The 22,499-nt window shown below is 39.5% G+C and overlaps 1 protein-coding gene across 1 annotated transcript in view; it reads right to left on the bottom strand.

The window, feature by feature from the left end:
• Window positions 1–10,720: 10,720 nt before the first annotated feature.
• Window positions 10,721–22,499, bottom strand: part of LMNTD1 (lamin tail domain containing 1) — a gene marked incomplete at its 5' end in the record, with an annotated part of 44,373 nt that continues 32,594 nt past the window's right edge. The window contains 5 exons of the mRNA XM_080660235.1: window positions 10,721–10,834; window positions 11,315–11,474; window positions 12,328–12,542; window positions 19,432–19,551; window positions 20,090–20,270. Of these exons, the coding sequence (XP_080516361.1) occupies window positions 10,727–10,834; window positions 11,315–11,474; window positions 12,328–12,542; window positions 19,432–19,551; window positions 20,090–20,270 (784 nt within the window). The 3' untranslated portion in view covers window positions 10,721–10,726. The remainder of the gene's footprint in view (window positions 10,835–11,314; window positions 11,475–12,327; window positions 12,543–19,431; window positions 19,552–20,089; window positions 20,271–22,499) is intronic.

Genomic DNA, 22,499 nt, shown 5'->3' with positions numbered 1-22,499 from the left:
AAGCCAAAGTTCCTAATCTTTCCTTTCATTGCCATTTAAAAGATACATACAGAGCATCTGTAGTCTCTCTAACCAGAATAATTTCTATTATGCTATAAGTAATCTGTTGCTCATGGGAATTAAAATGTATTGGCATAGTTGCAGAATTGTGTTTTTAAGTATTTAAAGGGCCTCTGGATTTCAATCACTCTTACTTATCCATCAACAAGGACAGAATGAGAATATAGGGCAAAAAGGAAAGACATGACATTTCCTTATTTCGCAGCCTTAGAAAGTTTATCATACAACAGGGAAGACAAAAACTGGCTCCAAAAGCAACATAAACTGATGAACAAAACAGAACCAGAGACAAGAAAACTTGGAACAGACTGACAGAGGTCAGATGGGAGGAGCATGTGGGAGGGGGCGAGGAGGGGGCTGGATGCAAGAAGGTGAAGAGATTAGCCAAAGAACATATTTTCAAAGGCAATGGACACAAACAACAGTGTGGTGATGGCCAGAGGGAGGGGGAGCAGGGGCTGGGTGGTGATGGTAAAGTGGTGGATAGGGTCCTGGGTTCGATTCTGGCCAAGGGCACATGCCCGGGTTGCGGGCTTGATTCCCAGTGTGGGGTGTGCAGGAGGCAGCCAATCAATGATTCTCTCTCATCATTGATGCTTCTAGTTCTCTCTTCCTCTCAGAAATCATTTTTTTTTAAAAAAAAGAACATTATTTAATGGTAACTTAAACCAAGTAGATTAAAAACCCCTTGCAAGGTATTATTTGCTTATTAAGTCCAAGTTTTCAATGAGCTATTACAAAAACATATTTCAAGACGTCAGTATCCATCAGGAAAGTATATTTTAAAAACTGAGGTTGCAGAATAATTTTTATCAGCAAAATTTCTCTAATGCTTTCTACTCTCTATACTTACAGCTGCCATAATGATGAAGTAGCTAGTGGAGGGAGGTAGAGGATCAGGCTGCATCAGGAGGGCTGCACGAGATGGTGTGTAGACAGGAGCAGATGCTGCTGAGCCTGCTGAGTTAGCCACTCCACCCTGGTGATGAATGAGGTGACAGAGATGGTGGCCTCCTCACCTCTATATACTTAAGCAAGGATTGAAAGTCACTTTGTTTAAATGTAATTTCTACATAGAAGACTAGTGTATCAAACAGAAATAATGCTCAATCAAATGTTCCCAAGTACAAATTACTTCTACTCCAGAGATGCTTTTTTATTCCTGTAAAATAAAAAACAAGAAAGCAAAATAATATCTTAAGTACAGACAGCAATGAGCTTCTCTAGAAAAAACACACACACAAAACAAAGAACAACTACAGTAAAAGCTTCTCAGCCATACCTAATCCTTTCTTTGTCTCTGCAACTCATAGGAAGAATTATCAAGGTGAACTATCAGTATTTGATTACAAAGAAACAATTAACCAGAAGCTGGATGTGAGAATGTGAACTGCAAGGAAGATGAACAAAAAATGCAAAGTGTTTCTGGTTAGCACAGTTATTCCTTAGCCACTACTAAGTTTCCGAATCCAATGAGTCAGGATGCTGTTTGGCACATTACGGTGTAAACTCTCTGAATAGTAAGTTATGGACCTGGAATATAGATAGGCTGCCAAGATACTTTCCTTACCACAGGCAGTGGCTTAGATATAGGAAAAATCTAGCCCATCACCTCCCATCTTCCACAGCAATTTGTTGGCATGAAACAGACCTTGTAAATATTTTATGTTTGTCCTTCCAGACTGACTAGCCTGAGGGGGAAGGCTTTGAATTACACCCTGAAAACTTGTTTTATAGCGAAGTATTATAAAGTTAATAACATTTATAAAATTTCCCATCTATAATTTCTTGAATTTTAATGACAGGATTCGTAGTAGTGGTAGTGTTTGTTTCAATGTCAGAGGGTGGGTGATGGCAATTTCTTGCATTATTTGAGCTGGAGACATTCAAACCTAGTAACATTAATGTGGGCACTCTGACTCCCTGAACAATATTTCTTACTTGTGTGATGAAATGGCTCATTAATTATATACATATACATTATTACAAATGAGATTATAATCTTTTATAACTAAAGGGCAATTAATTTAAAATGTTTCTGTTTTATAATGTTGAAATGTTTTGAAATAAAAGATCCAATCATAAAGGACTAATATCTTAGAATTCTTTGTATGAGCATTAAAGACACCTGTATTACAGCTTCAAGAAGACATATCAATGGTTTTCACATGTCTATTCTTTATCAAAAGAAATGTCTTCAGAAATATAAGATACTATAATCTAAAATTTCTGAAAGCAAGCAACAGAATAATAAAATCACTACCCTTAAATACATGATGCAATATAATTTTCCTTTATAAAAAAAGTTCCTAATTTTTTGGATGCTATTATTTGATAACAAAATAATGGGCAGAAACCCCTGGCAGTTTGCAGTGCTTCTTCAAGTCATTATTTTCTATTCGGTCTGATTGAAAGAGGTCCAAGTAATTGGTCTTTTCTTAGGTTAGTCAGATTTTTTTTTTTTGGTTTAAAATTTCTATATATCAATTCATACAATTTCTAGTTACAACATTAACTAAAAATCTACCCAGTCATAAAGATGTAACATACAATATTCTAAATTCTTAATCTGATAAGTTTAATAATGCAATATGGGTATAACCATCAATACACAGAACAGATACTATAATATGGAGGACACATAAAAAAATTGATTTCAAACTTGTATTTCTTTCCTTTGTTACCAGTATGGATTGGGAACATGTTCTTATGGGGAAAAAATACTTTGACCCCAGGAGCAGATAAGCCAGTTCTATTGAAGTGTGATGAGGAACTGACCACAGTCTCGCTAATGTAAAATTCCATAATTGTAACCTGGAGAGAGAGCTTACATTGATGAGATTTTAAATGTTTCATTCCTACGTAATGCTATCTATGTTCTAGTTTCATTGATTCTCTAACAGGTTAGCTTTTGTAGTGTGGCTCAGCAATCCTCAGATACAAAGGAACATTAAATGACATTGGCATGGAAGACAGTAGCAACAGTACAGTCCACAATTAAAATGAATCTCACTGCAGGGTACACTATGGATCACAGATGACAAGCAAAGTATATTAGACCATGTGCAAGCAAAGTGCACCAAGCAGTGCACACACCCCAGTGTTAGTTTAAAACAATGTCTGTAGAATACTACCTTCTGACTAGTTTCTGTCATTTAACTTGAATTACAGAAGAAGACTGACAACATTATCAAAAGACTAATCTCAGCAAGAGGAAAGTGCATTCTCTCTAGGTCTAGGAGCAATAGTGGCAACACAATGCAAACACCTCTGCTTTATGAAAGGTCTCCATCCTTCCCAAGAGCTACTCTTTCCTACTGTGGCCAGTGCCTTGGCTCTGTGCACTAGTACCTCCAAGTGCATGCTACACTCTATCAGAAATAACTTTCTTGCCCTAGCCTGTGTGAGCATTGACCTGTGGACTGAAGGGTCCCAGGTTCAATTCCCAGTCAAGGGCATGTGCCTCAGATGCAGGCTGCATCCCTGACCCTAGACGGGGAGTGTGCAAGAGGCAATAATTGATGTATCTCTCCCACACATTGATGTTTCTCTCTCTTTGTCTCTCCAACTCCCTTTCCACTCTCTGAAAATCAATGGAAAAATATCCTCGGGTGAGGATTAACAAAAAACAACAACAAAAAACTAAAAAACAACAACAAAAAATACTTTATTTTTTCAAATTCTTATTGTGAAAAGTTTCAAACATACACAAAATATGAAAGAATAATACAACCAAATCTGTATACCTATCATCCAGATTCAAGAATTAGTATTTTGCCATATTTGTATTATCTACCTATGCTTATATCACTAAACCACTAGACACTAAGTACAGATATCTGTATGAACCTAAGAACCATCAATATAACTACAACACAATCAGCACACCTAAGAAAAGGATATGACTCATTGATCTCCAATATTCAGTCTATATTTAAATTTAACTGACTTTAAAATGCCCTTCCTGGCTGAGATTTTTGTTTTCTTTTTAACCAGTAGCCTGTTAAGTGAAACTAAATGGTAGTGATCCTGTGTGGGCCATCTGGTTCAGACACAACTTAACGACAGCTTAAACAAGGGTATTTCTTTCTCACTTAACAATCTGGAGAAGTGCCAACACAGGCCATGTAGAATGTCTTTTTCATCCTCAACACATGGCCTCATCTCTGGGTTGAAAGATGGCAACTCCAGCTCCTGTTATTGGGGTATGGAGGAGACACAGGGGCGCGTCCACTCCAGGGGCATGATAAGATGCTATATACATTTCTGTTCACATTCCATTGTACAGATGTAGACACAATCCTGCCTAACTGCAGGAGAGACTGAGAAAAACAGGCCTCATTCTTGGCAGTCATGTGTCTAGATGTCCCTGGGCCTGTGGGCCTTGTGTCTAAAGGAACAATGACTTAGGGGCAGTAATTAGCCACTTCTGCCACAGATGTCCCTGGCAATGACTGAGCTATGATGAACTCTATTAAAATTAATTTCCAATACACGGCAATATAACAATAGGCTCAGACTTATTTCAGGTAAGGCTATTTTTCTCCTTTGCTAAATAAGCCTCATATTATTAACTAGAGGCCCGGTGCATGAATTTTGTGCATGGGGGGTGTGTGTCCCTCAGCCCAGCCTGCACCCTCTCCAATCTGGGACCCCTTGAGGGATGTCCGACTGCCCGTTTAGGCCCGGTCCTACCAGGCCTAAATTTTCTTCTTTTTTATGGCCTAAACAGTCAGTCAGACATCCCTCTCACAATCCAGGACTGCTGGTTCCCAACTGCAGGCTCGCCTGACTGCCTTCCTGATTGCCCCTATCTGCTTCTGCCTGCCAGCCTGATCACCCCCTAACCACTCTCCTGCCAGCCTGATTGATGCCTAACTGCGCCCCTGCCAGCCTCTTTGCCCCTAACTGCCCGCCCCTGTAGGCCTGGTCACCCCTAACTGCCCTCCCCTGCAGGCCTGGTCACCCCTAACTGCCCTCCCCTCCAGGCCTGGTCACCCTTAACTGCCCTCCCCTGCAGGCCTGGTCCCCCCAACTGCCTTCCCTTGCTGGCCTGATCACCCACACTGCCCTCCCTTGCAGGCCTGGTCCCTCCCAACTGCCCTCCCCTGCTGGCCATCTTGTGGCAGCCATCTTGTGTCCACATGGGGTCAGTCATCTTTGACCACATGGGGGAAGCAATCTTGTGTGTTGGAGTGATGGTCAATTTGCATATTACTCTTTTATTAGATAGGATAGAGGCCTGGTGCACGGGTTGGGGCCAGCTGGTTTGCCCTGAAGGGTATCCTGGATCAGGGTGGGGCTTCCCTTGGGGCATGGGGTGGCCTGGGCGAGGGGCCTGTGGTAGTTTGCAGGCCGGCCACAGCCCCCAGTGACCCAAGCAGAGGCCCTGGTATCTGGGATTTATTTATCTTCTATAATTGAAACTTTGTAGCCTTGAGCAGAGCCAAGCCTCCTGCTTGCTCCGTGGCGGCAGCCATTTTTGTTGGGATTTATTTATCTTCTATAATTGAAACTTTGTAGCCTTGAGTGGAGGCCTAGGCCAGCCAGGGTGTGCAGAAAGCTTGGCTTCCTCCATTACCGGGGAAACCCAAGCCTCCTGCTCTCTCCGTGGCCGCAGCATCTTGGTTGGGTTAATTTGCATACTTGCTCCTGATTGGCTGGTGGGCGTGGCTTGTGGGTGTAGCAGAGGTACAGTCAATTTGCATATTACTCTTTTATTAGATAGGATATTTATTTTGAGTCCATTGATCTACAGGGTGTCCCAAAAATATATACACACACCTTGAGTAATTATAAAGGCAGTGTTTATTAAAATCTATTTCATTTTCAAAATCAAATAGAATCTAGAACTACCAGCTATTCAAGTGTGTATACATTTTTCTGGGGACACCCTATATTTTTTAGGTTTTCTTTCTCCTTCCTCTTCAGGGTATAAGCTGTCAGTGCTCATTACTATCACTGTGCTGTCTTCTCTTTCTAATTTTCTTTTTCTTGTAATCAAGTTTCTAAAAATAAACTTTTACTTAAGTATAATATACATGCAGAAAAGATCACAAGTCATAATTATACAGCATGATGAAAACAGTGACTCATATAAACACCACTCAGGTCAAGAAATGAAACATTGTCAGTGTTCTAGAAGCAGTTTTTGTGTAACCTCCAAAGGCTACTTCCTTCCCCCTCTCAGAGATAACTACTATTCTGACCTTTAACACCATGGTTTTGTATGTTTTTAAATTTTATATAAATGGAAACATACAATATACAATTCTTTTTGCTTGGCATCTTTCACTCAATATTATTCTTATATGAGTCATTGATGTAGCAGTAGTTCATTCATTTTCATTGCTTACAAGATTGTATTAATATATCATAATTTATTTATCCATTATACTGCTGACAAACAATTGGTTGCTTCTAGTTTTTGGCTATTACAAATACAGTTGCTATGATCATTATTGTATTTGTCTTTTGGTATGCATACGTACATATTTTTTAGTCATATATAATTCCTGGGAATAGAATTGCTGGATTATGGGGTAATGGGATATTCATTTTCTTGCCTTATTTCACTCAGACTTCTAGTACAGTGCTTAGCAGAAGTCATCATAAGGAGAATCATCCTGATCTGGATCTCAAGGGGAAAATGTTCACTACAGGACCATTAAATATGATAGTTTGCTTTAGGACTTTTGTAGATTCTATTTGTCAGAGTAAGGAAATTCTTTCAAATACTAATTTTCTAAGGTTCTCTCCTTATGGATGGGTATTAAATTTTATCAAATGCTTTCTCTATATCCATTGAGATAGTCATATCATTTTCCTTTTTATTCTAAGATGATTAATTTAATTGATTAATTTTCAAAACTTAAACCAACTTTGCATTCCTTAAATAAACCCACGTTTTTGTGATATATTATCTAAAAAAAAACCCCATGTATCAAAGAAGAATATATTGAAAATTAGAATATATTTTATAGTGACTGATAATAAAAGTATGCTAAAAAACATGAACATGACAATTGTATACTATCCTTTTAGTGTCTATCCTAGATTCCAACATGCATATCCATGATTTACTAAAGTCTAATATAAATTATTACTTTTACAACTTATTGAAAACGTCATGAAATGTAGAGTACTTTAACTCCATTTACTCTCCTCTGAACTTTTGTGCTATTACTGTTGTTATGGGTTAAACTATGTCCACCCCAAATATATTTTGAAGTCCTAACCCCTTGAACAGTAAATGTGATTTTATTTGGAAATTGGGTCTTTGCAGATGTAATCCAGTTAAGATGAGATCATACAAAATTAGGTGGGCCCTAACCCAGTGACTGGCATCCTTATAAAAAGAGGGATATATGCCCTAACTGGTTTGGCTCAGTGGATAGAGCATTGGCCTGTGGACTGAAAGGTCCCAGGTCTGATTCCGGTCAAGGGCATGTACCTTGGTTGCGGGCACATCCCCAGTAGGGGGTGTGCAGAAGGCAGTTGATTGATGTTTCTCTCTCATCGATGTTTCTAACTCTCTATCCCTCTCCCTTCCTCTCTGTAAAAAATCAATAAAATATATTTTAAAAAAGAGTGATATATGAACATACAAACAAGAAGGCCATGTGAACATGGAGGTAGAAATTATAGTGATGCATCTACAAACCATGAAAAACCAAGGGATGCTGGCAACTGCTAGAAACTGGGAACAGGCAAGAACCTTCAGAGAGGGGGTGGTCCTGCTGACACCTTCTTTTTCAGGTGTCTAGTCTCCAGAAATGTGAGACAATACATTTCTGTTATTTTAAGCCACCAAGTTTGTGGTACTTTGTCACAGTAGCCCTGGGAAATTAATTTAAATATGTTTTTATTGATTTGTTAGGAAGGCAGAGGGAGAGAGAAACATCAATGAGAGAGAAACATTGATTGGCTTCCTCCTACACACCCTGTACTGGGAATTGAGCCCACAACCCAGGCATGTGCCCTAACTGGGAATCAAACCAGTGACCTCTTGGTGCATGGTAGGTTGCCCAGTCTACTGAGCTATACTGGATGGGTGAGGGTTGTCATGAATGTAAAGTTCTATATAAATTGTAAAACCTGCAAGATAATATTAGTATTATTTTGTACAGTAAATATTCATTAATGCTTTTCTATGCTTTGACTCTGCATTTCTCTTCACATCTTCCAGTATGTCTGTGCATCCTTCTAGGGTCATTTCCTTTCTACTTGAAACATTTCTTCAGTGTGACTTTGTTGTTGAATTCTCTTAGTTTTTGTTTGCCTGAAAGTGTCTTTGTTCACTTTTTATTTTATTTAAATATATATGTGTGTGTGTGTGTGTGTGTGTGTGTGTGTGTTTGTACATAACTGATTTTAGAGAGAGGAAGAAAGATAGAGAGAAACATCGATTGACTGCCTCCTACATGCCCCCACTGGGGACCTAGCCCAAAACCGGAGCATGTGCCCTGACCTGGAATGGAACCGTGACCTCCTGGTTCATGATCCAACGCTTAACCTCTGAGCCACACTAGCTGGGCTCACTTTCACTTTTTGAAGTATATTTTTGCTTTGTATAGAACTCTAGGATAGTAGTTCTCCTAGCACATTAGCACACTGAAGATATCATTCTACTGATTTCTGATTTCTATTATTTGGTTTCCTGAAGTTTTGTTATAAAATGCATTAGTGTGGTTTCCTTTAAATATGCTGCCTGAGATTTATTCTTCTTGATTCTATGGCTTGATGTCTTTTGTCATTATTTCTTAAGTATTGTTTCTGCCCCAATCTCTCTGTTACCTGTCCTTTGGGAGTCAAATTACAATTCTACAGAACCAATTTGTCACCAATCTCTTTTCTTAACCTGCTTTGGTCTTCCTTTTCTTTTCTTTCCTCTATTTTCCTCTCCTTCTTTCTTTCCTCCTAGATTTTAGAATTCTCACTCCACTTCATTTTCAATACTGCTTTCAAAATTCTCTTTAAAAGACAGATCTAACAATATGAGTTGCCTGCTTGAAAACCTACAGTGTCTCCTTTTCTGCCTGCGCTACATCAAACATGTGTTAAACAACTATTATGTGATATGCATTATATTTATTGTCATTTATGTGATTAAAAACACACCAATTATACATTTCATGGATCCATTTATAGAGAATTAAAATATAAAAATGAGAACCAGAATGACTTATTTCATATCAGACTTCTTCCATGCTTTCTGTATTTTAACATGTTTAAAAAGACGTTTTCTTGATAAAGATTAGGCATATGATGTGTAGATGTTTCTTTAAAACTATCCTTACTGTTAAGTCACTAGGCTCCTCTATAATGTACTTGAGAGGCACACTTAAACACAAGGCAACTATCCCCAAGTAGATGAATCACATGCAACTAAGATTCTTCCGTGACTCAGCAAACTAACCTATTTTTCAGTGTAGGGGGAAAGGAGCAGGACTGAAGAACCTGTGAGTAAAACTGGCGGATTTTTGTTTTATCTTTTTTCTTTGTCAGTTATTGAGAAGTGCACTAATGATAGCAAATAATTCAATGGTAGGCAAATTAAAAAGAGACTGGGTAATTAACAATCTAGGTAACTTTCCCTTGAAGGATCATGTTACATATTCTTTCACAGAAATGAACAGATGATTTAAGGATTGCTATAATCCAGTGAATCATCAATGAATTATTCATAACATCTGCCTCTCTATGGACACCTTTCACAGTTGAAACCAAAGAAAAGTTCTTACACTTCTGATGTATAGCTGTTCACATTGAAAATTTAATAAATAAAAAATGAAAAAGGTATATAATGATGAACAGAGGCCCTGAAAGTAACAAAGCAACTATTATAGAATGCACTAGTACACATACATGAAATGTCTTGTGTTGAATAGCAAAAATTATTGAACAATCAAGGTGAGTTGCCACCACTATAGAAAGGTGAATCCAGAAAATTTGAATACAAAATAATATTGAATGTAAACTATAATTAAAAAAGAAAATTAAAAAAAGAAAATGTAAAGTCAAATTAATTTGGAAAACAAGTTGTCCAGAATGAGTAACAGAGAAATGAGTAATGAGAAAAACATAAATTAATGTGCTTCTTGAGAACCTCAAATCTAAGTCATAGTGTACTGAAGATATGCATGTGTGTATAATATGTATTATTTATGTACAGAGTATGTGTTTAAGACTTATTGCTGAAAGAGCTCTTTACATTTCAGACCCAAATCTCTTACTTTACAGATGAAGGGACTCAGGCACAAAGATATGGAATACTTAATTTTATGAAATGGGATAAAATTTACAAAATTTCCATCATTCCACTTCTGAAAGGTATTATTTTGGGGTTCTGTGTCCCAATAAAATGTTAGCATACTAACTGGTTTTTATACTGTTGTATACAGAATGTTACGATCCCAGGGCGGTGCCTCAGGGATCACAGGGAAGGAGGGAAGAAGAATGGTATAATGGGAATCGCTGCCTCCTCTTCCACTTGGGCAGGTCTGCTTTTATCCATTTCATACATTGGGACTCTGCCCAAGATTTCATTTCAAAAAGAATCCTCTGCTAAATGAAAGTTTGCAAATCATTATAACTCACCAAGGTAGGGCTTCTGTATGAAACGGCCTTTCTCCACAGCTTTGAATCTGACATTGTGTTCTTCCAATCAGTTCTTAACTTGTGGGAGTATCTGATGAGCCCTCATGACTCTCTTCGCAGAAAACATGACGCAGGAACACATTTTTGCACCAAATTTAATAGATTCCTGGGCTTCCTGAAATCCATTTACAGATTCTGTGTTAATAACATCAACTCTAAAAGCTTTATTGAGAGAATTTAAATAAGAAACTTCGGTTCAAAAAAAAAAAAAGAACTTGGGATTAATATTACAGTATGTTTGGAAAAGATGAATTTTTTTTTTTAGCATAGCATAACTTGTAGGACCAGTTTATTGTGCATAATAAAAAAACAATATGTCCTTTTGAACAAACTTCAAGAACTACATATTTTTGCTGGCCATGATATTTTGCTGTTCTTTTGTTTCATTCAGTGAATATTTATTTAAACAGTAAATACACTGTGCTGCAGCAAATGTAAGTGAACGGTTTATAATATTTCCTTTAGGAGCCAACTGTGTTTGAGGATATGAATCATTTTTAATATTTAGTGTATTTTACAACTTAACTCCTTTTTACCAGTTCTATACACATACACCCTCTTACTCTCTGCTGGAATAAGTATCCATTTGACTTACCAGGTCTGCATTAAGCCTGGATGACTGAAGCCTGGGAAGACTTTCATACATGCTGGGACTGTGAGGTTCAATCAGAGGACAGTAGGGATGTGCAGGGATATCGGGACTGTGGCACCAAGGGCTGCGATTCATGAAAAGAGTTGGTGGGATTTCTTTTTCTCTGTAAAAGGAAAATTAAACCCAAATTGAGCTAAAAAGGCATTTTATGCAGTGGCATTAGTAAAGAAAGCTCAATTAAAGACAGACATGTTTTAAGACAAAACAATATGGCTTTTCTAGACCTTGTGGGCAGCACTGTTATCACAACCTCAGAAGCATTAGCCCACAAGCGAGTAACAAATCTGCACCTTCAGTCACAGCCAGCTCTTGACCCAAGATAAAGCTCCTAGATGTGGCACTTATCCCTTCACCTCCACACTGCTAAAGATGAGGTGATAACTTCATTTCTTCACCCTCCATAGCTCTGCCTCTAACAGCAGTGCCATCGGGAAGTGAAATGGCCAGGGTGGCGGAGGCGAGGGGTGGGTCTCCATTGCCTATGGGAAATTGCCAGCCTTTATTGTACCATGAGTGTTTTGTTTGTTTTTTAAAATATATTTTTATTGATTTTAGAGAGGAAGGGAGAGGGAGAGAGAGATAGAAACATCAATGATGAGAGAGAATCATTTATCGGTTGCCTCCTGCACGTTCCCAACTGGGGATCAAGCCTGCAACCTGGACATGTGCCCTTGACCAGAATCAAACCTGTGGCCCTTCAGTGCGCAGGCCGACGCTCTATCCACTGAGCCAAACCAGCTAAGGCTGTACCATAAGTGTTTTTATGTTTTAAAACTATTAAGGGTTTTATGGTCCTATTCAAAATAGATTTTTTTTGGACATTATTGATTTACCTATTCATCATATATTTACTTATCACCCAGGTATTCCTCTCTGCTCAGTTACCAATTGTGGGAAGGGCTCAATTAAAAAAAACACACAAAAAAACCCCACACACATAAAAGAGCAACTTTTACCTCTTAAGAAAAACCGGAACTTGTTCCATCTGGTAGTTTGAGATATTAGTATCAGTTTGATCAAGTGTTTCTTTAGCTGTGGTTGTAGCTTTTGGCCAATGAAACATGTGCTTTTGAGATGCTGCATTTACTACTGAGCTTCTCTGAAATTCAATGTCAGTCTCTAATTTCTCCCATGCTTGCTTCCAGTGAATAGGAGTGCACCAGGCAACGGCCTAACAGAAATGATTCATTAATATCAAATACTATGGGAAATAGGTTTTTTAAAAAATATTTTTTTATTGATTTCAGAGAGGAAGGAAGAGGGAGAGAGAGATAGAAACATCAATGATGAGAGGGAATCATTGATCGGCTGCCTCCTGCTTGCCCCCCTACTGGGGATTGAGCCCAAAACTCAAGCATGTGCCCTGACCTGGAATCCAGCCTCCTAGTTCATAGGTCAATGCTCAACCACTGAGCCATGATGGTTGGGCAGGAGTTAGATTTTTTTAAAAATGTCATGGACTTATTGCAATAAAATTTCAAAGTCAACTGTATAATATCACTTACCTATTGTGCATGGATTAGTGAAACATCATAAGAATGTAGCAAGACATCCTGGCCTTAGTTTCCAATTCTGAAAATCACAAGTTGCATATCCTCAGGCCAGGTAGTTACTTGTTATGTACCTGAGTCCTCTGACACAAAATAAGGAGGCTGGTAGTAGGGAACTGCTATATGAGGGTGTTCTGAGATTTAGTTAAGATACTAAGTAAAAAGTAGTTATCTATACTAATAAAAGGGTAATATGCTAATTAGACAGGGAGACCTTCCGGACATCCTTCCAGACAAAGCCATGGTGGCAAGGGCCAAGGCAGAGGCAGTTAGGGGCAATCAGGCTGGCGGTGGGGAGCTGTTGGGGGTGAGCAGGCCAGCAGTGGGGGGTAATTGGGTGCGATCAGGCTGGCAGTGGGGGGCAGTTGGGGGCGATCAGGATGGCAGGCAGCGTGGTTAGGGGCAATCAGGCAGGCAGGCAGGCAGTTGAGTGGTTAGGAGTCAGCAGTCCCAGATAGTGAGAGGGATGTCCGACTGCCGGTTTAGGACCGATCCCTCGGGTCTAAATCGGCAGTTGGACATCCCCTAAGGGGTCTCAGATTGGAGAGGGTGCAGGCCGGGCTGAGGGACACCCCTCCCCCCATTCACAAATTTCGTGCACAGGTCACTAGTCAATATATATAAAAGCCTAAGCAACTGGCACGACTGAATGACTAGTCAACTGGTCACTATGATGTGCACTGACCACCAGGGAGCAGACACTCAATGCAGGAGCTGCCCCTGGTGGTCAGTGCGCTCCCACAGCCAACCTCCCACCACTGTCTAACCTCCTGCAGTCCCTCCCCCTGGACAGCCAGCCCCAATAATCAGCCCCGATCGGGACTGGGTGAGACAGCCCCAATTGGCCCTAATCATTGGCCAGGCCAAGGGACTCCACCCGTGCACAAATTCGTGCACTGGACCTCTAGTAACATTAATAAGTTAAAATGCTAACTATTTAAGACTATAATTTGAGATGGGAAAATGGGCAGCAGAACCAAAGCCAGAGACAAGAAGAGGATACCACATTCTCCAGGCTAGATACTAAGTGAAACTATTAAGGGGACCCATGACCACTAAAGCTGGAGTTTGTTTTGGTTTCTTGAATATGTGGAATGTATACAACATATATGTGCAAATTTTTTCAGGAAAATCATGTGTAGGGACTTACAGTTATGTCTGTATTCAACATGAGAAAATTTAACACTGAAATGTGCCCTAATAGTCTACTTGTTCTTTTAATCTGTTTTTAGTTCATTAAATTAGAAGTTTTGGCTTATGCTGCTATGGCCTTTTTCACTGCTAGGGGTTCAGGAATCTGGAGAAGGGGCTGTGTATATATGAATAAGCTAGATAAGAAATATAAATTTGGGAGGCATGGGGAGCCAGGAGAGGCTTCACTTTCTAGTGAAGTGGGCTCTCCGAATCTCCAGACTCACGGCTTTTTATTTGCTGGAAAACACATTAGCCCCTTAGGAATGCAACAGGTAAAGTTTGATAAACAGGAAAAGATGACCAGTTTAGGGGAAATGCCTACAGCTGTTGCAGATCTTCAGCCCTGCTGAAGCCCCAAGGTCCATCAGCCTTCTGATGAACTTCTTGCATAATTATGACCTGCTGGAATTTGCCACCAGCAATGCTGTTACAATTGAAAAATCGATTTGATTGATTGGATTGCACTGATTGGATTGGCAAACTAACTAGACATAAAGGCAATGTCAGGCAAGTTCAGGTCAGTTAAGTCAACGGCAGAGAAAGAGAAAGGCAAAATCTTTTCTAAAAAGTTCAATTTCATGGATCACAATAGGAAAACTCCACTTTTGCTTCAGGTAATCAATTAGGGATTCTCCTCTTTCAGTAGCTCACAGACATTTTTGTTGAAAATACATTATGATTTTGTTTTAGTGCAATCCCCCTCAATTAGATTGTAAGATTTTCTTAGATAAGAGCAATATTTTATTTCTCTCTATACTATAGGGACTTAAACATATTTGATGACAATGATCCTATATAATAAAGAGCTAATATGCTAATTAGACCAAACAGCAGAATGACTGTCCAGATGACCTTCCAGATGAAGCCGGGGCTGCGAGGGCTGAGGCAGCTGTGGCTGCGAGGGCCAAGCCCCTTGAACAAATTTTGTGCTTCGGGCCTCTATTAATGTGATAAAATAAAATAATTACATTGCTGGAATGTTGGCATATGAACTTTGCAGGCTATTTTTAGTGCAATAGAAAAATTATTGGAGTTGGAATGTCTGGTTTTATTTTAGTTCTGCCATTTTACCAATCATGTGACCTTGAGCAAGCCATTTAATTTTCCAAGCCCCATTTTCCTCCTTTGTAAATGCTTAAACAGTGTGAGAATCAAACAGGATAATGCACAAATATACAGCCCTTCAGCGAGCTTCTACAACATAGCAGCAGTCTGTCCCTTATCTGGATCTCTAATGCAAAACAATGTATTGGGAAGATTCCAGCACTGCATAAATATAAAATACCTATTAATTTATTTTTCTAGAGAGGGAGAGGGAGAGAGAGATAGAAACATCAATAATGAGAGAGAATCACTGATTGACTGCCTCCTGCATGTTTCCCACTGGGGATCAAGCCTGCAACCTAGGCATATTCCCTGAAAAGAAATAAACCATGACCTCCTGGTTCATAGGTCAATGCTCAATAGAGCCAGGCTGGCTGGGCCCCATTAAATTTTTTTTACATATAATATAGAGGCTACAAATCCTATAGAACGACAATGTAACTGGTAAAAAAAAAATCTAGCTCTGTTTAAAAATCAATAGACCCACAGAATCTTAGTAATTATATTGCAAAGCCCTTATCCTATATAATAAAGAGGTAATATGTAAATTGACCCTCACTCTGTCATGCTGTCACAGATGGCTGTGCCCACAGCGGAGGCGGGGTTCCTGTAATGAGCCATAACGAGCCATCAGCAGGGACCTAAGGCTGCATGACACTGGGCTGGGGCGGGGGACCTGAGGCTGCACCCCCTGTCCGGTGGGGCTTCAAGGGGGACCTCAGTCTGTGCCCCCTGTCCCAGCATCGGGCTGGGGGACCACAGGCCACACACCTTGCTCTGGCACTGGATTGAGGGACCTGAGGCTGTGCCTCCTGCCCGGCGGGGCTTAACAAGGGTGGGGCTGGCTGGGTCTGGATCTCACGCAATGGGGGTGGGGCCGGCCAGGTCTGGGTCTTGTGCGATTTCGAGATGCATGTAGGTGGGCGGGGACTTGACTCTGGGTCTCGCAGCGTACCCCAGACTCTGACAGGAGGAAGATTTTCATATACATTTTACTAATTTTCTTTCATCTCTGACATTTCTATTATAAAGAAAGGGCAAATAGCAATATTAAAATATTTCCTCTAATTAATTCCCTTTTAATGAGCATGAATTTCTTGCACCGGGCCACTATTATTATATATTAGAAAATAGAATAAAGATTACATAGTTAACTCATGGTAGAACAGAACTAAATCTACCTTTATATTATAGCACATGATTTGTTAATTGAATATTAACCAATAGAGGCCTGGTGCATGAAATTCATGCATGGGTAGTGTCCCTAGGCCTGGCTGGCAATCAGGGCCGATCTGTAGGGCGACCAGCCTCAGGGCCTGCAGGCTGGGACAGCTTCTGCATTGAGCATCTGTCCCCTGGTGGTCAGTGCACATCATAGTGACCAGTCATTCTACTGGTTGTTCTGCCATTCAATTGATTTGCATATTAGGCTTTTATTATGTAGAATGGACATATTAGTGATGTCTGTATACCTATCATCCAGATTAGGTTAATTTTTTTAATGACTCATGATCAGTAATATAACTTTTTTGCTCAAGTCCAGAAATAGTACCTATTCTAATTTGTATGATTGGCTATTGCTTTAGGCAAAAGATTGGAGGCTCTCTAACTTTTTTTGTAACACGTGGGTTATTTTCTTTATGCAAGTTATAGAAATAGAAATCAATTTGAGTCATGATAAAACCTTGCGTCTCCCTGCATTTTAGCATGTCTATGGGAATGTAGCAACCCATCTTTGCAAGGAAAATCTGTCGGAGGGCTGCAGATAGGGAGGTCAGCATCACTGAGGTGAGAAGAGAAGTAAATGTGTTGTTAAAAAGAGGGGTGAGAGAATGCTATGCTTACATTAGGGTTTTAGGTTGACATAAAGTCACATTTCAGTGTATTGAGTGGAAATATTTTTTATTTGAATTAATAAGGATGAGGGCTGAGGATGAACAGGATTTAATTGGTAAAGAGGGGAGGAAAGAGCATGTGCGAATACCCTGAAGCTTGAGGGAGCAATGAAATACTGGGAAGTAAACGAAGGCCAGTGTGGTTTGAGAAGAGAGCACGGAAAAGCATGGGGAGCGGTGAGTTAGAAAGGAGGAAAGGGACAAGACCACTGTGGTTCAGGTCAGCTGGGTGAACTCTCTCTTGCAGATGCAAAACGAGTGCTTTCTCCCACTCTGATGCTTTTCTCCACACTTCCCTTTACAGAGCTATTATCTTTAACGTGGCTACCACACTCTGTGCACATACTTCCATTAAAGCATTGTTTCACTGTACTGCACTTATTTATTGTTACATATCAATTTCTACTACTGGACTCTGATTTTCTGAGGCCAGGAATAGTTATTCAATAGTTATGCTCTTCCCCCTGACCGTCCCCCTCCCCCTCCAAATCCCCTGTACCTAGCACAATGCCTGGCAGATACTAAATATATGCAAATATTTCCTGTATGATTCAATCAGATTCACTCTCTCACTGGCAAACAAAATATTTGTGTCTACATCCCCCTGCAGAAAGGGTCTGATTCTATGTGAGCGAAGTAGTTTAAACCACATAATGAAAGGGTTAGTCTAAATTTGAAGTCTAATTCAGTTTCAGGGCATGACAATTCACCAAAGGAAAAAAAAATGTTTAATTTAGGATCTATCTGGTTCAACCCTCAGTGCCTGGAACTGTGTGCATACAAGGTAGAAACCCCAGGTTGTTTGCAGAGTAGCTAAATAGGTGGATAAATGTAATGAAATGTCTGAAACAATAATTCCTTAATCCTAATCTGGGTTTTGTTAATAATTTCTTATGAGACTGAGTAATAACTTAGCTTTATTTTCACAATCAGTAAAAATTATTAGACATATTATACAATTCAGTTTGTGCCCACAAAAATTTCTAACGATTAAGTGAGTGAAGGCTGCAAATTTATCTTATGAGTGCTTTCTTCATCTAACAACAACTGCTTGTTCTCGTAGGAAGACATTAACAAGTTAACTGCCACGATATTTTGAAAATGTCTGCCGCTTGCGTCTATAGACGCTTATGATGTACAAATGGTTAAATGACTCAATAAATTAGCAAGTCTATGTCATCAGGTATAATCAAGAAAGAACAAATTAAGAAATAGGTTTTAATCAACATATTGTGTGGATTAGTAGTTGTATGACATAGCAAGTTAGACTGGGTCTAAGAAAAAAAGGCAGGTATTTTTTTAAAATCTAAAGAATCCTATATAATAAAAGCCTAATATGCTTGCTAAGTGTCTGCTCAACCACTCTCATGACGTGCACTGACCACCAGGGGGCAGACGCTCTGACCAGTAGGTTAGCTTGCTGCTGGGGTCCAGCCAATTGGGACTGAGCCAGAAGGACCAGACATGCCCTGGAGCCCTCCTGTGGTCCCTCCCCGACTGGCCAACCTCCTGCATCCCTCCCCAGCCCTGATCGTGCACTGGTTGGGCCCCTTAGACTGGCCTGCACCCTCTTGCTATCTGGGACGTCTCAGGCGATGTCGGGGAGCTGGTTTTGGCCCAATCTTGCAGGCCAGGCTGAGGGACCCCACTGGTGCATGAATTTATGCACCTAGCCTCTAGTAGTTTTATAAAAGAAGTAATTTTTTTTTGTAAAAAAAAGATACCTTACTTTACTATTAGTCCTTGGATATGTACTTATGCTAATATTATACCAAGGAAAGAGGTAGTGTAAAAATATAAAATTGTCAAATATTCAGAGTTAGTCACTAAGCTATTACTAATACACATAATTTTATAGTGAATATAGTATAGTCAGACAAATTAGATTGTAGTTTGTTTCATTAGAATGCTAGTTCTTGACAGCAGATGTCCTGTGGTAGTACAACCCTTAGAATAGAGAAGAATCTCAACAAACATTTGAAAAATCCATAAATGGATAGAGAGGGCCTATACAGAGTTTATTCCTTTCTTATCCTGCTCTTCATGCTAAATACCATAAATGAAATCCATCCTTAACTCTGAAATCTGAAGTAGCTTCAAATTTGGGATATCAAAATTCTTTTTGCCAAGGATAAGCGGCTCTTTGGCACATTAGCACCGGGGAGAGGGTGCTGCTGATTTGCTGATTTCTTATGACAGTCAGTGATGGTTCTATCCAAGATTTAGGGATGGAAAAATAATTGAGCGAGCTAAGGAGACAAGGAGAACATAAGGAGGCTACCCATTTAAAAAGCATTGTTAATAACCAGATACTGACCTCACCATTAGGTTTGCACAGGACGGTTGTACAATTTGGGCTTGTTGTAAACTTCTCTTTTTCCTTCCAAAGAAAATCTGATGGTGGCTGATGCTTTCCTTCAGATGATGCTGTCCAGACCTGTAAGAAAATAGTTTGTTAGTTTAAAATGTCATTGGAGTTCAACAGTTTTGTAAATGTCAGAGGGTGATTGCAATGTTGTCTTTCTCAACATGAGATCTTAAAATGTAATGAGTATATAATATATAGTGCCAAGCAGTGCAACACTGTATGTGGTTTAAAGGAAAGCACAGAAAGAGGAAAAACCCTCCAGTATCAACTAGTTATCTGTTCCCTAGGCAAACACTCTCTTAACTTTTCTTTTAAGGATTATGTTTGCTTGATTTTATGAACTTAGGGATTTCATTTTAATAGGTAAGTCATAAAAGCATGAGGTATTCTTCAACAAACTGAAGAAAGCTATGGAAGTTTAACTATGGGTATTAACTTACACACAGAGATGGACAACGTGGCTCAATTAGCCACCACCAACAAAACACCCCATTTTACGTAGAGAGTGAGTGATGAAGAAACCACTGGTGCTGAGCCGCAATCTGACCTGGGTAAGCGAGATTTTCCTGTACAGTTTTAGTTTGTAGTATTGATATCTTATACTCACTGTTACCGTGGAATTGGCCTGCATTGTGATATTGGGAGGAAAATGGTACAGAGAATCTGGTTTTCCATTCATATTTTGCTGGAGAATGTGATTTCCAATCTCCAATTCTTGGTTAGGGGAAGAGTTAATGAGCTTCACAAACAAACTATTCACTTCTGCTATTTTAATGTCTCCAAAAGCACTAGAAAAATATAAAGATTATAAGGTGCCTTCAGATAAGCATGCCTTTAGTTCACTTGAAGAGCTGAATAATAAATATGCTTTGGAAGTTATTCCTAAACTGTCTACTCTATTGGACACATTCTATGTGGAGATAGTGTATTTCCATAGCAAATGCCTTGATCTCTTAGTTCTGTTTATCTGTGCAATAAAATCATTTCTTTCCCATAAAATAAAGAAAACTTAAAAGGTGCTTTAGGTGTAGAGATATAAGTGCCACAGGATGGTGCAATTATCATTAGTTAAATCCTCCTATTCAAAAAACCACTGAGAGATGAAACTGAAATAGATAAAGAGGAAAGTTAAATATTTTAGTTTATTTCTAATAAAGTGACTGTGAAGATGACTAGCAACTGTACTCTTCAAAGAATTCAGCAAACAAAATATCATACAGAGATAAGATGGTATTTTTTCTTACTAACGTGTTAAGGGCTTAATATGTACTAGGGACCAGGCTGAACATTTATATATTAGTGGTTTTTAGAGTGTGGGTTACAATCCCTTTGGTGGATTAGATAGATCATTTAAAACGTGAAATATGCCTCTACCAATTATAATAACCAATACTTACTATGTGCCAGGCACTTTTAAAAGATTATATCTATATCTACAATCTTTTCAATTACAGTTTACATTCACTATTATGTTGTATTAGTTTCAGGTGCACAGCATCAAGTGGTTAGACAATCATATACTTTACAAAGTGGTCCCCCTGATATTTCTGGTATCCACCTGGCACCATGCATAGTTATTACAATATTATTGACTATATTCCCTATGCTGTGCTTTACATCCCCATGACTATTTTGTTAACTACCAATTTGTACTTCCAAATCCTTTTTCAGCCAACCTCTCAATTCCTCTCTCCTCTGGCAGCCATCAATCTGATCTCTGTATCTATCAGTCAATGTTTCTGCTTTATTTGTTTTGCTCTTTAGATTCCACATATAAGTGAATTAAATGGTTTTTTTCCGTTGTATATATGTACCACAACATTTTTATCTATTTGTCTATTGATGGGCACTTGGGCTGCTTCCATATCTTGGCTATTGTAAATAATGCTGCAATGATCATAGGGGTGCATATGTTCTTTCAAAATCGTGTTTTGCATTTCCTTGACTATATACCCAGAAGTGGAATCACTAGGTCATGAAGCAGTTCCATTTTTAATTTTTTTGAGATAACTTCATACTGCTTTCCACAGTGGCTGCACCAATATACATTCCTTCCAACAGTGCACAAGGGTTTACTCTTCTCCATAACCTCACAAACACTTGTTGCTTGTTGATTTACTGATGATAGCCATTCAGATAGTAAAAGTGATGTCTCATTGTGGTTTTAATTTGCATTTCTCTGATGATTAGTGACATTGAGCATCTTTTCATATGTCTATTGGCCATATATGTCCTCTTTGAAGAAGTGTCTGTTCAAATCCTTTGCCATTTTTTTATTGGATTGTTTGTTTCTTATTGTAACAAAAAAAACCAAAACCCAACAAACAAAATAGAAACACACTCATAGATACAGAGAACAGACTGACAATTATCAGAAAGGGGGATGGGAGCTGGGTGAAAACGGGGAAGAGATTAAGCAAAGGAAAAAAGCTCATAGTCACAGACAATGGTATCCAATACAATAAAAGGCTAATATGCAAATCAACCAAATGGCAGAATGACCAGTCATTACGACATGCACTGACCACCAGGGGGCAAACGCTCAATGCAGGAGTTGCCCCCTGGTGGTCAGTGCACTCCCACAGCGGGAGTGCCACTCAGCCAGAAGCCAGGCTCATGGCTGGTGAGCACAGTGGTGATGGCGGGAGCCTCTCTCACCTCCACAGCAGTGCTAAGGAGCCCTTGGGGGATGTCCGCCTGCTGGCTTAGGCCCTCTCTCCGTGGTGTCCCAGACTGTGAGAGGGCACAGGCTGGGCTGAGGAAGCCCCCTCCCCACCAGTGCACGAATGTCATGCACTAGTGGTGATTATGAGAGGGGAAGAGGGGTGGGAAAGATAAATAAACAGTGATGGAAGGAGACTTGACTTGGCTTGGTGAACACAATACAATATGCAGATGTTAATTATAGAACTATACAGTATACCTGAAACCTATCTATACTAATAAAAGGGTAATATGCTAATTAGACCGGACATCTTCCGGATGTCCTCCTGGACAAAGCCATGGTGGCAGGGGCC

This window comes from Plecotus auritus (assembly GCF_963455305.1).
Source record: "Plecotus auritus genome assembly, chromosome: 3".
Classification (NCBI taxonomy): Eukaryota; Metazoa; Chordata; class Mammalia; order Chiroptera; family Vespertilionidae; genus Plecotus; species Plecotus auritus.
This window is presented reverse-complemented; position numbering and strand designations above follow the sequence as displayed.